The following is a 13,995-nucleotide window of genomic DNA, read 5'->3' on the forward strand; positions in this document are numbered from 1 at the left end:
TGTCAAGAGCATGCTGAAGAATACAATTGCAATAAAACACCAGTACCTGGTGAGGCTCCATTGATATCCCTCAAATGAAGAAACCAGAGATTGAACATGGGATCTTCTGTATACAAAAGCATATGCTTCAATATGAAGCTATTACCCCACCTCTAGTTTGCTTCATTCATACCCCACCCCCAAACTTGCATAGTTCACCATGGTAAAATTTCCCTGCACAAATTTTATATACTGTAACAAAGACAGCGCATACTTGGTTCCTAATTTTTATATAAGAACCACAAACGAGATCTTTTCTGGGAAGCATAATAAATGCACTGATTCAAGAAAGCCGCACAAAGCAAAAGAGTTCCCCCCCTCACGATTTTCAAAGCAGATGCTGCATTGCATGTACCTCACCTCAGTCCTGGCATCAGCATCACAACCAACTGCAGCGACGGTAAGAGCTGCTCGGCTTTGCACTATGCTGTTGGTGGAATGCAGTGGTTCTACAATTGCCGTCATAATACCATGGCTCTGGATGCTGAGACGCAGAGGCTCCTGGGTGGCCAGGTTGGTGAGAACAGTAGCAGCACTTGCAACGACCCCATCTCTCTTAGAACTCAGAAGGTTGATCAGTGGCTCAATACCATCCGCTTCCGCCACTGCACTAGAACAGGGGATAAAAAGGGGACATCTCCAAAGCTATTTTAATTTTTAAGATGAGGAAAGAAAGCATCCTTAACGTATCCCTTTATAAGCCGTATCAATTGCTTATGCTAACATTCAAAAACCAGCGCAGATGCTCATGTGTATTGAGGCCGAAACATTTACAGCACATACACACGTTTCCTTAGATGTCCAATCGAGCTCAAGTAAGTGTGCACAGGATGTGCCTTTTCCATTTCTAATCCTACCCTTTCTTCAGCCTGAACTTACCTATCAGTAGTGCAATCTAAGCAGAGGAATTCTTTTTGCATGCATGCATGCATATTATTATTTTTGTAAAGAACATAAGCCATATGCCCAACTGAGTATCATTTCATAGTCATTTTATAGTAGGCTCATCTGTTTGTTAAACAAAACTTGGCAGAAGTGTTAGCACAGGAAATATACAGATGGAAATCTCAGTTGTCCATGTGCTCTGCTATTTATATCCTTGCTGTTAAGCACCAACCTCTACATGTTTACTCTGAATTAAGCCATAGAAAGTGTGCTTAGGACTACAGTCTTACAGGAGGTAAGGCCTGGTAATTTTTAGTCAGAGGTAAGGATCGCTGAGCACAATGGATTGGAGTGATAGGGCACAATTCTATACTAAGCTTAAGGGAGCAATCCTATACTTCCTGGGTGGGTGGGTGGGTGGGTGGCTGGCTGAGCTGCCATAGGATATTTCACTTTCTGTGGGTGAAGAGGGGAGGTTCACAGGCAGAGACCTCTGCAGTGCAACAGCTGTTACTCTATTGGCTGGTGGTGCTTCAGAGGCAGTAGGCCATAAACAGGGCATTCTGGGGATGGATCAGGGCAAGACTCAGATGTACTGAATTCAAAGCTCCCTTGTTCCTCTGACATGGCCCTGAAAGGGGCAAAAAGCACACCATCTCTGGATCTTATTTTCTCAATTGGGGGGAGGTATTAGAAGACCAAGTTGGTGTGTGTGGAAATTCCACCCTACAACCTCTGCCCTGGCCATTGTGAACCATCAGAGTTTAGGAAGTAGCAGTTTCTCCATTTTAGGTTTGCTCTGTTAATGAAATTTTAATCTTCATCCATCAAAGGAAAAAACAGTCACTGGTCCAAGGTAGCTATTCCCCCATTTCAAATCAAGTAAATTTGTTAAATTTACTTTTAACACTTTTATCTGACTCTTAACTCAAAGGAGTTCAGAATTTTATTTCCAAGCTTAGAGAGTCAGGCCCGCTTAGCTTCAACAGCTGAATTACCCCACATGTCCTTCATTCAGACCAGTCCCTGAGAAACATGGTTCCAGCTAAAGAATCTCAAGCAGAAGAATGCACTGTGCATACAATATGGTATGTGAGAATCTCTCCCTCCTGTCAACAGAAATGCCTCAATTATGAACTGTGCATACTTTCATAAATGCTTTTGATGGCATGTAATAGTAGTAACAACAACAACAACAACAACAACTTTATTATTTGTACCCTGCCCACCGGACTGGGTCGCCCCAGCTACTCTAAAACATAATAAAACATCAAAAATTAAAAACTTCCCTATACAGGGCTGCCTTCAGATGTCTTCTAAAGGTTGCATAATTACTTATCTCCTTGTAAACATTTAGAAAATTATTTCCCTTTCATATTAAGCTCAGTGATTAAGTTTTGATAGCTAGCATTTTTATTCTACTGTGTGATCATTTTATTCCAAGTTCATGATTAAATGCTTCATTTTACACCCTACAATAATTTATCTCCTGAATCACTGCCTACAGAATCCAAATGAATCTTCGGGGCAAGGATAAAATTTAACATGCTGCCACCATAATAGTATGAATCACTAAATACCAATATTTTATTCAGGGTTTTCTGAAGGCCTAAGGCCAGGCTATAGAACAAAACATTTCTGGATTCTGGATCTGGTTAAAAGATCCTGATGTTTCTTCTAAAAAGGTACAACTGTATACCTTAACTAGGGAATAAGTCCCACTGAACACAGTGGGGCTTACTTGCAAGTAAATGTGCATTGGACTGCAATGTTAAATATTAATCCAAGTAATTAGGCAGTCTAGGGGACGCAGGTGGCGCTGTGGGTTAAAGCCTCAGTGCCTAGGACTTGCCGATCGAAAGGTCGGCGGTTCGAATCCCTGCGGCGGGGTGCGCTCCCGCTGCTCGTCTGCCAACCTAGCAGTTCGAAAGCACCTCCGGGTGCAAGTAGATAAATAGGGACCGCTTACCAGCGGGAAGGTAAACGGCGTTTCCGTGTGCGGCTCTGGCTCGCCAGAGCTGCGATGTCACGCTGGCCACGTGACCCGGAAGTGTCTCCGGACAGCGCTGGCACCTGGCCTCTTGAGTGAGATGGGCGCACAACCCCAGAGTCTGTCAAGACTGGCCCGTACGGGCAGGGGTACCTTTACCTTTACCTTTAATTAGGCAGTCTATGGAAAGATGGATACAATCTGTTGGAAATTCCCAAAGGACCAACACAGGAAATAAATTAAATGGGATTTAGAAGCAAATACAGTATTTAGCATAAAAATAAAAGAAAGTGACAAAACAGTGGCTTTAACCTTGTTCTATCTAGCACCACCCCCTTTCTGGATTGTAGGAAAAACAGGGATGAAAAATCTGTAGTCTAAGGTCCATTTCACAGTCAGTCTTAAGCTTTAGGCAAAACACCTGCCCTAGGGCATGGAAGTTTAAAAGAAGCAGAAAATAATGAAAAGTCTTCACAGGTCCACACTTAACCCAACCAATGACAACAAATAAAAGACAAGTTCAGCTATACCTTAAATAAGAAAATACTTTCCTGAATGGAAGCGGAGAAGAATTTCCACTTATAATGTGGACTCATTAGAAGTCTGTGAGTCATAGTGACTTTAGAAGGCATGGTTCTGAAAAGAACAAGTAGTCCATCTCAGATGAATTTTGACTATGTTGGCCAGCAGAGGCTTTCTAGGATATGGATATTTCCTAGTTCTATGTGAAGATGGCAGGTGTTGAACCTAAGACCTTTTGCATACAGAATATGTGCTCCACCACTCAATTACATCCTCTATTTTTAGGATGCCCATACTCATGCTGATGCAATGAGGACTCATATTTTAAAGATCCAAGGTCCTGATCCTGCATATTTGGAAATATGGATTAGGGTTAGGATCTAAGACTGTTTCTTTTTCGCAACTTCGGTAGTCCCACCTATAAGAATATGGTCCTGTGGGAGCATGAGATGTACCGCAGTTGGGTCAGAATAGTGGGATCTTCTAGAAGCTTGATGGGTCTTTTTCTTCTAGCTTTAATGAAAATTAAAATTTAGTCATTTTGAACCTCCCAATCTTTAGAGTCCTACAAAATTAAAGGAGGGATTTTGTGTCCAGTGTTTTGACCCAAAAGTATAACTTGGCATTCTTTTGTACAAAGACAATGAGCAAATATGTCCCACAGCAGCTGGTATTTGGCTGCTGCTGCTGATTAACGCCTTATACCGCTTTTAAATGTGTTTGTGGGAGGGGGTGTGTGTTATTGGTTTGTGGGTTTTTTGTTCTTGTTTTTATCGTGTATTGTTTGTTTTTATATTTTTATGTTGTGCACTGCCCTGAGATCTACAGATGAAGGGTGGTGTGCAAATTTTACTACTACTACTTCCAACTATATTAGTTTGCTCTAACCATAACAGATACCTACAACTCAGGATACCAAATCATGCATCTGATGAAGTGAAGTGTAATCCACAACAACTTATGCCGTAATAAATGTATTCGTCTTTAGGGTGTCATCAGATTCTTCTTTATTGTTGCTGTGAGAGACTAACATAGCTCATCCCTCTGGGATATTGGCGTACGCATTGTGTTAAGTTCTGCAGGCTGTCACTAGGGGTCAGTGTTAAGTCACACATTACTACAACAGAGGTGAGCTAGTAGTTTATTCCAGACCTCAAGCACAGAAGGACAGTAAGTTTATGGGGAAAACATAACATTATATTAAAATATCTCAAATTATCTTTTAAAAACAAGGTTCAGTAGAATATTCACAATTTAGATACCAACTCAACCAGAATGTTGTCTGCATCAGCATTATCTCTGTTTTATCTGATTCAACAAACCATATGCCACTTGTATTCCTACTTGTGGGGGAAGAGTTTAATTTGCTGTTTGGTGGTTGCACTTGGCTGATGCTACTCATAAAGCATATCCTGAAATCTCCAATGATGTTTGAGGCATTTCTGATGAACGCAGAGTTTATATTTGCATTTTGGTACAAGGGGACAGCTTATGGCTGTGTGCTCAATAAATGCTGAAGGTCTGAAATGAAATTGATAGCCTGTAGCTAAGGCTGAAGGAGAAGAGTTTGTATTACACCATTGATACCATCCAGTCTAATGACTTGATGATTCTTACACCAACAGGAATATCTTGTAAGAAACTGTCACGAAAACTTCTTCTGGTATGTCTTTGTTCTTCTGATAAAGTGGCATTCCTGTAAGTCCTCTTCCATTCTACATGTGCAAACAGCATGGGATTCCCAATAATTATGGTGATGTGGCTATTCTAGCTGTTGCATTCAAACAAAAGACAGTCCTCAGATCAATGGGACACCAAAAGATGACAGAATTTCATTTGTTTTGAAATAATTTCTGCTATGTTTGATCTGTGATAAACTGCTCATATAAACAGTTATATCCAGAATTGTCTTTACTAAGCTCTTGGCAAATTAAAGTCAGCTTTCTGTGACTTTTCGAGTAATGATTTCTGATATGAAGTTTGGAATTTTAAGCCTGGAAAAACTAGGTAGGCTCCCATAAATGAGTTATGTGGGCATACTGAACGTTGCACATGGTTCAGCTTATCAATTTGTGTTTGCCACTGAGCATAGCAATACTAAATATTGTGAATACAAATACAGTGAATTCAACTTGGCACAACATATTGTTGCATGGAACCCCAATCTCCAAGCGGTGCGATATTCCACAGGTTTCAGGTGCTTATCTAGGATTTGTGTTTCCTTTTGAGATAAGGCACAGTTGCCATACGTCCAAAATTTCCTGGACATAGCCGGTATTCAGCCCTTGTAAACAGCGTCCAGGCGGAAATTGCTGAAATGTCTGTGAAAATCCAGATGTATGGTATCCCATGTCGTAGTGTTGTTTTTGGTGATTGTCATTTAAAATAGCTCAAAAACCTCGGGTTCTTGCAATTTTGCCAAATTGTTTTTCTGGTATATGGTTTATTTACACAAAAGTACAACTTGAGGCTACGATGGAGAGATTCACAGCATTAACACCCCCAAAGCATCTTGTTTCTCCCATAGCTGCAGCCTTGGATCCAGACATTGCTCTTTGACTCTGCAGCTTGCTGCTTTATTTCTAGGTCACATCACTCCAAACTGTCAACACTAAACTCTACCTTCATCCTTCTAACTAACCATGAGTCCAGACTCTAAAATTAATTAACTGTATAAACCACTAGTTCCCATCCCTGTGTCAAAATTTATATTATAAGTCATAGTAAGCAGGAAATTGACTTTTTGCTTATGAAAACTGTTAAGCTCCATATCTAAAATTGATACAAATAATACAACTTAAGAACTAATTCAGGTCAGTTCATCCTTAATATTTATGTGACAGTCAGTGTTTTCTCAAAATATTTCAGAGAGAATTAAAACAAAAACAAAACCCTGACACAACAAACTAATGAAACAAAGTCATTTATTCTAGTATCCTCTGTGTAGTGAAGAGTGAACAGTGGTAACTTGTTACCAAGAATAATTAATATTTATGGCAGTAATTTAAATCCAGTATAATATTCGTCTAATCTTTGTTTTACAGAAGCTGTTTATGTTGGCAGGTTTTGGGAGCTTGTTAAAATATAAATAGCATTTAGAAGGCAACTACTTGCCTCATTTTACATTTAACAACTTGTATAATACATATATTGTGTTATAATAAATAACTTAACACATGGTTCAATCTCAATAAAAGTGGTACCAGTAGAACAGAATGACCAATAGATGGCAGTGATACTGTAAATTAATGTCCAGTCTATTAAATCAGTGGTTTGTTTTAATAGTGAACTGCTGGTACAGTTTTGATTATTTCATAACTGGATTGATGGGAAATCAACCAGCACACACAGGTTTACGAAGGAGATGCTCATGGACTTTGCAGCAGTAACATGAGTGCCTCCTTGGGGTCAGATTTTCAGTCAAGCTTTTATCTGAAACTGAGATGGAAAACATGAGCCTAGCTCATGTTTTTCTACAGCCTAGCTCACATTTGCCTTTTCCTTTCTTGGCTTTCTGAAAATCCACCTTTCATTTTGGAGGCTGAAATTTCTTTGAAAATGTGGCTCTGGACATTCAGTCTTATGCTTTCCTTTGCTTATGCTTGCTTTAGCTAATACATAGCAAGCCATGACATGTTGCTATAACCAAAGGAGCAACCTATGGTAGGCAAGTAGGATTGTACAAGTCCTTTGCATCCTGTACCAAAAGCATTGTTCTATACACAAATCTGTGATACTTTAAACATGCTTGAAACAACAAATTAGGCATCCCTTAAAAACAACAACAACCTGACACAGATTAGTCAGGAGAGAATATAATCTTAGGATGAAGTGACTTCTCTCCCAACAGACAAATGTTTAAACTTGAAAACATTTTACCATCATTAATACATGGCTGTTCCCCTCAGGACAGGCAAAGCCTGGTTAGAGAGAGATGTTGTTAGCACACACTGGCCTGGTTCACACGCAACACGTAAGTCAAGGTGTGTTTAGTTTAACCAACAAACCAAGATCTTAAGCCAATTTTTGTTGCTGGCTTATGAAACTTGGCTTGTTATACCTATGGCTTTTTATTACAGGCAAACCCAGCATGGTTTGTTTGCTCACCCTGCGTCAGATGCCTGCCAAACAATGGCAAAAAGGTACCAAAAAAGACCACTATTAAGGTGAAGCAGGTCTCTCTGCCACTTTGTCCAATGAACCCGCTCCTAACTCTGCCTGGCAACAGGCTTCTTTCCCCATCCCACTTCTCCATTACACCCCATTCTTCACAAGGCAGACAGCTTCGTTTTGTAGCTGCTGTCCAATAGCAGAAAGTTTGAAATGACTACAACCCAGCACTCCCTACTAAATCTAAAGTGGGATGTAAGCCGCAAACTGAAACGATCAGTACATAATGATACTCTAGTCTACCCTATTAACTTGTAGCAACCACACACACACACACACACACACACACACAGAACAGTTGTTGCGGATAAAAGTAAGCATTCACATAGGTAAAACTGGGAAGGTTAAGAAAGTTCAAACTCATTATGGCATAGAAATCTAATTCTTGGAGGGGCACAAAAAACCTTTGCCCACAATTTGCAACTCATGGCTGCAGGGTAATTAGCACCTCCTGTGCAAACACCTGATTTGCAATCCTCATTGTGCCCTGAAGCCTCAGTTCTGTTTTCCCAAACCCAGGAACAATATTCCCTGGCTTTGGTGGCCTGGAGTTGTTACTTGCATTCGGTATATGCTCATAGAGATGGGCTTGCCAGACTTCATAATAGGGGTTTTGAGATATTGCTTCCCATGTTATCCATTTTCTGGCATAATGCACAACCTAAATGATGGTTTGATCAACAGCAAAGACCCTACAGTATGAGCTGCAAATAGTTTTTAACACAGACTGCCTTCCTGACTGAGGAGCAATCACAAGATACCTAATACATGTAGTTGTTTGACTCTGAACAGATGGCCTCCCAGAGATTAAAGACTTAATTCTGGTCAGATGAGGAGGCTGTGGTGTGCATATATCTGTGGATCTCATCTCATGTACTCTCACATGAGAGGCACTCTCACACTGGTTTCAGAAATATATTATTTTTACTTGGCTCTCTGTGGAGATGCACCAGTGAAGCTACCACAATATTATCACCCAGTGCAAGGAGAAAATTAATGCCTTCAAGATGTTCAAGGATGTCACTACTCACCACCCAAGGTGATGCCTTTTTATGAAAAACTGGCAACCATCCTTTTGAATAGAAAAGGTATGACTCCAGGCTACACTGTGAATAGTGGTATCAGTGTTCCCAACCAGTATCAGCTGAATAGACCCAAACCAACCAAAGAGTCTAACTTTAAGCAAACCTCATCAGTCATGCTAGGAACACCTGGCCAGTAAAGGTGGATGCCTTCACCCTCTTCAGGAACAAGTGCCAACTCTGCCAAGGCCAATACTTTCAAGCACCCCCCACTTCCTTGGGCTGGCACAATCTCTTCAGGAATAATCTGTGCTTGCTTAGACCAGGGGTAGTCCCTGCATCCTCACCTCATCCTCATTTATAACATGTGCTGGCTGCTCTACAGCAGTGCTAAGTGGGCAGAAGCAGCTTGGAATGACCACCTGTAGGCATCAAGCAGCACAAGGTCATCCCAAAATCCTTCACCAACTCTTAGGAGTCACTGATACCAATAACAGAAGTCCAGCCCTCATGACACCTCCACTCTCTTTGTGTACAAAGGCCACCAACACCCATAAAGGTAACAACAGTCCTCCAGAATTAAGGATTTACTGCTCCTCTTGTTTCCATCCAAGAGGAAGACCAGGTTGAGGAGGTGGTTACTGCAGTGGGTACAAATAACAGAAAGAATATTTATGTTCATCGGGAATGTGCAGAAGAGAAGGCAGATTATAGTTCAGGCAGCTGTACGCTCCCTAAGAATAAGTGATTGTAGCTGCAGTGATGATGACCTGCATGGAGAAGACACAGAAATGAAGGAGAATTTGTTGACACCAAAGAAGTGCACTCTAGTGAAGGATAAAGAAGAAGCTACCTATGAGCTCCCATCACCACCATTTGTTTCTGTACTGCTATTACAGTGCTTTTTACGCCTTTGGAAGTGCAGCAGTGTCTATTAACTCCAGTTAGTGAATTCACAACCAGATAGCATGGGAGAAAGGAGACAACATGGAGAAGACATTGCTTCTTCTTAAAAGCAGGCTGAAAGTATCATATCCTGCATATGACCAGAAAAACTGCCCCAGCTCCTCACTGCCATAACCAAACTGCTACTACATTACTGCCCCTTTCCGGTTTTTGAGGCACACTGCACATGGGCCAGTAAATAAAAACTTCACACACGTTTACAGCACGACCACATACCACAATAAGAATGATTAGATGGAAAAAGGTGACATGCCCAGGACCTCAATACTCTAGCAACTGGTTATCATTGAAGCCCAGCGTCAAATCTTTCATCTTCCCCAAAGGGGATTCTAGAGAGCATCTACATCAGTCCACCCTCTTGAGGATTGGTTTTTACAGAACAGCATTGTACCAATCAACTTTACAATTGTTTTCCAACTTGAGAGCTAAGCAAAGCAATTCCAGCAGGCTTGGGCCCTAGAGGCCAATACCTGGTTCTTTATATGTGAGCCTAGATACAATTGACATTAACTGAAGAGCCACAAGAAAGGAGTATCAGAGTCAATATCTACTGCATTTTTTCAGAAAACAGAAAAGTGGGTTGAATAATGACTACACATGATGAATGATGTTTCGTCTGGCAATGTTAAATTAATGTCAGTGGCTATTAGAGCCGAGTGAATAATTTGTGACATGAAATGTATCCGATGAATTATGTCTCTTTCTCTTCATGGAATATCTATGAGCCAATCACTTTCTCCATTTCATTCATTATTTGAGATACTCCAAGAAACCTTTTGCAAATTTCATTCCTTTAAGTCTTTTGACATTTGAACTACCTTGCTCATTTGTGATTGTTCATGTAAGGCACATATGGTTTTATTTCTGACTGAGTGAACACAGCCCTTATAATCTGGATACAGATGGAAATAAATGGAGGAGAAAAAATGTATATGTATGCGCATATGTGAGTATGTATGCCCACAACTGTTTTTTATGAAATTTCATGTTTAACTCAAGATGAACACACCTGAAACAAGTTCAGTTCATAAATCCTGATCAACTGTTGACAGGCGAGTGTAATCATTGCTGTTAGTTTCTCATAAAATTCTCCAAATGACCATCTAAAATGCTGCTTTATAGGCACATTCAGTCAACCAAGGCAACAATCCACAGCATTAGACTCTGTTTCCCCCTTCTTTTGTGGAGTAGCTTGCAATGAGGGATGGCAGAAGAGAAATAACTAGATCTAAAAGGACTACCAAGTGGAAAGTTAGTATTGAATTGAACTTAATTCCCTAACTTTGTTATACACGGTTATGTGTATATGTACCATATATTACACTGATCAACACCCTAGTATGAATCCAATAGCTTCAATAGAAACAGTCTGCACTGTCAACAAGATTCCTTAACAACAGAAGATGAACATCAATAGTATCTTCCCTCCTGCAGCAAAAAACTATTTCAGATAAAGTTAACCCATGCCAATGGTCTTCACCCTGTTTGGAGATCCCTGTGGCTTTTTTAAAGACATTCAAGTTCAATCACACATTTAATGCAACACATCCCATTTTATTTTTTTTATATTTATAGCCCACCTTCCTTCCATCATTGAATCCAAGGTGGCATACATGTGGTTCCCAGGCAGTCACCTATCCTGGCACTGTCTAGATGTGTACCTGCTAAGCTTCAGCAAAGTGATACCTTAGCATATATTCAAACCATATTGTGTAATTCCATGTAGACATAAATGTTTAGATATGGGGTTTGATCCAGACCTCTGTATGTGTCATGCCTGTGCACAGGGATTTCCCCTTATCCCTCGTCACATGTTCACAGCTGCATGTGCTACATACCACACTTAGGTCATTTCAGGGAATGGGGACATCACAATCTAGCCCACCAACTTTATTCAGCCAAAAAATGCTTCAATATTCACAGAAAGAGGAAATTCCTAAAGCACTGATCTTTAGGAGAGCTATAAAATGTTTCATGAACTCCCCCCTCCAATGTATTATTATTTTTAGCCTCGTTTTCTAAAAACTTCCCAAACATACATATTATTTCCAGGTTTCTTATAAAAACACCTAGCTGATTTCACACACTACACTGGATTCGCATATAAATAGTCAAGAAAAATGAAAAATGAATGACAGTGGTCTATTCAGTGAATAGTACAGGAGCCAGGATGTAAAGCAAAATGGAGGTAACAGGACAATATGCCACCTAGAAATTTCACAGAGGTAAAATATACGTCCTGATAAATGTGTTCAACAATTCTTTATTCCTCTTGAGCTTACCTTGCATTGGCAGGGTGAGCTGTTGTCAGATTAACTAGAGCAGTAGCAGCAGCTTCCTTTACCTCTTCATTGTCGCTGCTTAGCAACTGAACTAGCTGGGGAATTCCTTTGGAAAAATAATAATAATTGTATGTATGCGGTCTCAAATTAGCCATGGCAAAACTGCAGATTGGTAAATATTTTCTTACGGATCATAAGTTCTACCTCCACCATAACCGATTTACCTAGAGTTCCAATGGTTTGTTTGCTAGCTAAATTCTCACACATAGCAGCGATTGCTTGAGAAGCAGCTATTTTAGTTCCATCATTATCGGTTCCCAAAAGGGTGACTAGACATTTTTCAACTTCTTGTTCATTCAGGATTTTTCTGTTTTCAGCTGCGCATAAAGAAGAAGAACAATAATAATCAGCAACATCAAATGTTAAATAGGAAGGGGAATGAAAGATCAAATTTTCATGCAGATTATGTCACTAGCAAATGTTTGTTTCCATTCATCACAACATCAAAACACAGTGCATTAAAGTGCACTTATAAAGGGTCACGCCCTTAAGCTGCATACAGAACCTCACACTAACTTGGTTACGTTTGCTGAAATATGGGAGTTTTTAAAGCAGGTCAAAAAGATGCATTTCACTTACCAGCAATAAGCACTTGAGCTAATAACAACCAATTATATTCCCTTTAAAAACAACAGCCCTGAATTTATGCAGAATCAGAACATGCATGCCCCGCTTCCTGGCAATATATCCTCACTAAGGGATACTAATAGGAGCAATGTACATGAAAATTAAAGAAGTCAATTTTTTTAGTGGAGATGCTGTATATCTGACAGTTGCTATATAAATCAAATTAGTGCATGGACTAGCTACCATAGGATGGTAGTTTAAAAAGTGCATTATGCCTTTTCACAGATTCATACACTCTTAATTCCTATCTAGACAAACAGGAAGAAGGCTCTGAATGCTCCCTGTTTCATCACTAGAGACAAAACACTGGGGTGAATGCTCCACAGTTTGACATCATTGCAATGCACATGTGGGTTTCACAGTGAGGACAAGACCACAGATTCCCCCATTCAGGGCCAGCTTGCAAGGGCCAGAGTGAAATGAGTACACTCTGAATGTTGCAGCATAACAGTTTGCCTTTCCAGTATAAAAATTAAGGTTTTATTGAATGCTGCAGCTCTGCACAAGGCAAGGGGGAACAAGAAGTGGAAGTGTCCCCCCCACACACATAACATCATGCAGCTTATGAGAATTTATATAACCTATGGTAACTTATTATTTTACCTTGATATGAGAAATATCCCCTGAATCTTAGGAGGTTTATCTTATAACCCTCGCCTCGTTTGGTTAGCTTTCAACAGCCATACAAAATTAGTGCACTAAAGGGACAGACAAATATACTCCAATAAATATTATACTATGTGCCTCATAAAGCTGCCCAAAGCAAGAAAGCCCTTGTTGGCAGAGTTTTGTATATCTGAACTGCTCCCTTTCATGTTTATTCAAAGGAATACTTAAGCACTTACATAACCTTAAGCAGACAGCCGATCTGCTAAGTCCTATTGACAAGTAGCTAAAAGGATCAAGGCTTAGATTTAATTTTATACTTGTTCTATTTTGGAAACGGAGAAATGTCACCTAAAAGAGGTTTTATACCAAAAAATGAACCTTTCCTTCAGCTTAAATATATTTACTTTATATAGTGTGTTTAATAATAAAAGTTAAGGAAGTTCAACAGATTATTAAGCAGTCTGGTTACTTTTTTAAAAGTCCAAAATGTACATATTTATATTTGATTAACTGTTCAGAACATTCATAGCAAAAGCTAGACTAGAAATAAAAGGCATTAGAAATCTAGCTGCTCCACTTTCTCAATTTTGCACCTTAAAAGGTGCACTCTTTCATATGCGGTTTGGTGGTGGAGATGTTTTGTGTTTGTGTTTTTTTGCTTGTTTGCTTTTGTTTTACAGGATTCAATAGGTTCTGGGAGAATTCTCAACAAAAGCAGAAACAAGTTTTGCCACATCACTGACATGTAACTGCAAACACTCTAGAGATGGCATTAATTGGGATTACAAATTGGCTTGACACATAATGGACTTTGCCTCCAGCT

The 13,995-nt window shown here is 39.8% G+C and overlaps 1 protein-coding gene and 1 long non-coding RNA gene across 16 annotated transcripts in view; one reads left to right on the plus strand and one right to left on the minus strand.

Annotated features, from left to right (window-relative positions):
* Nucleotides 1-13,995, plus strand: part of LOC310828101 — a 94,958-nt gene that overhangs the window by 26,716 nt on the left and 54,247 nt on the right. For 2 of the 5 annotated variants that reach the window (XR_014556666.1, XR_014556667.1), the window contains exon 3: nt 5,062-5,828. The exons of the other annotated variants lie outside the window; for them this stretch is intronic. This is a non-coding gene — a long non-coding RNA (uncharacterized lncRNA). Of the gene's footprint in view, nt 1-5,061; nt 5,829-13,995 lie in introns of those variants that run through there. 5 annotated transcript variants of the gene reach the window in all.
* The window catches only part of ARMC3 (armadillo repeat containing 3), a 61,312-nt gene that overhangs the window by 18,048 nt on the left and 29,269 nt on the right, over nt 1-13,995 (minus strand). For all 11 annotated transcript variants that reach the window (XM_083704771.1, XM_083704768.1, XM_083704770.1 and 8 more), the window contains 3 exons: nt 12,101-12,253; nt 11,877-11,982; nt 400-649 (listed from right to left, as the gene is read on the minus strand). In XM_083704771.1, the coding sequence (XP_083560897.1) occupies nt 400-649; nt 11,877-11,982; nt 12,101-12,253 (509 nt within the window). The remainder of the gene's footprint in view (nt 1-399; nt 650-11,876; nt 11,983-12,100; nt 12,254-13,995) is intronic.

This window comes from Podarcis gaigeae (genome assembly GCF_964106915.1).
Source record: "Podarcis gaigeae genome assembly, chromosome: 12".
Taxonomy (NCBI): Eukaryota; Metazoa; Chordata; class Lepidosauria; order Squamata; family Lacertidae; genus Podarcis; species Podarcis gaigeae.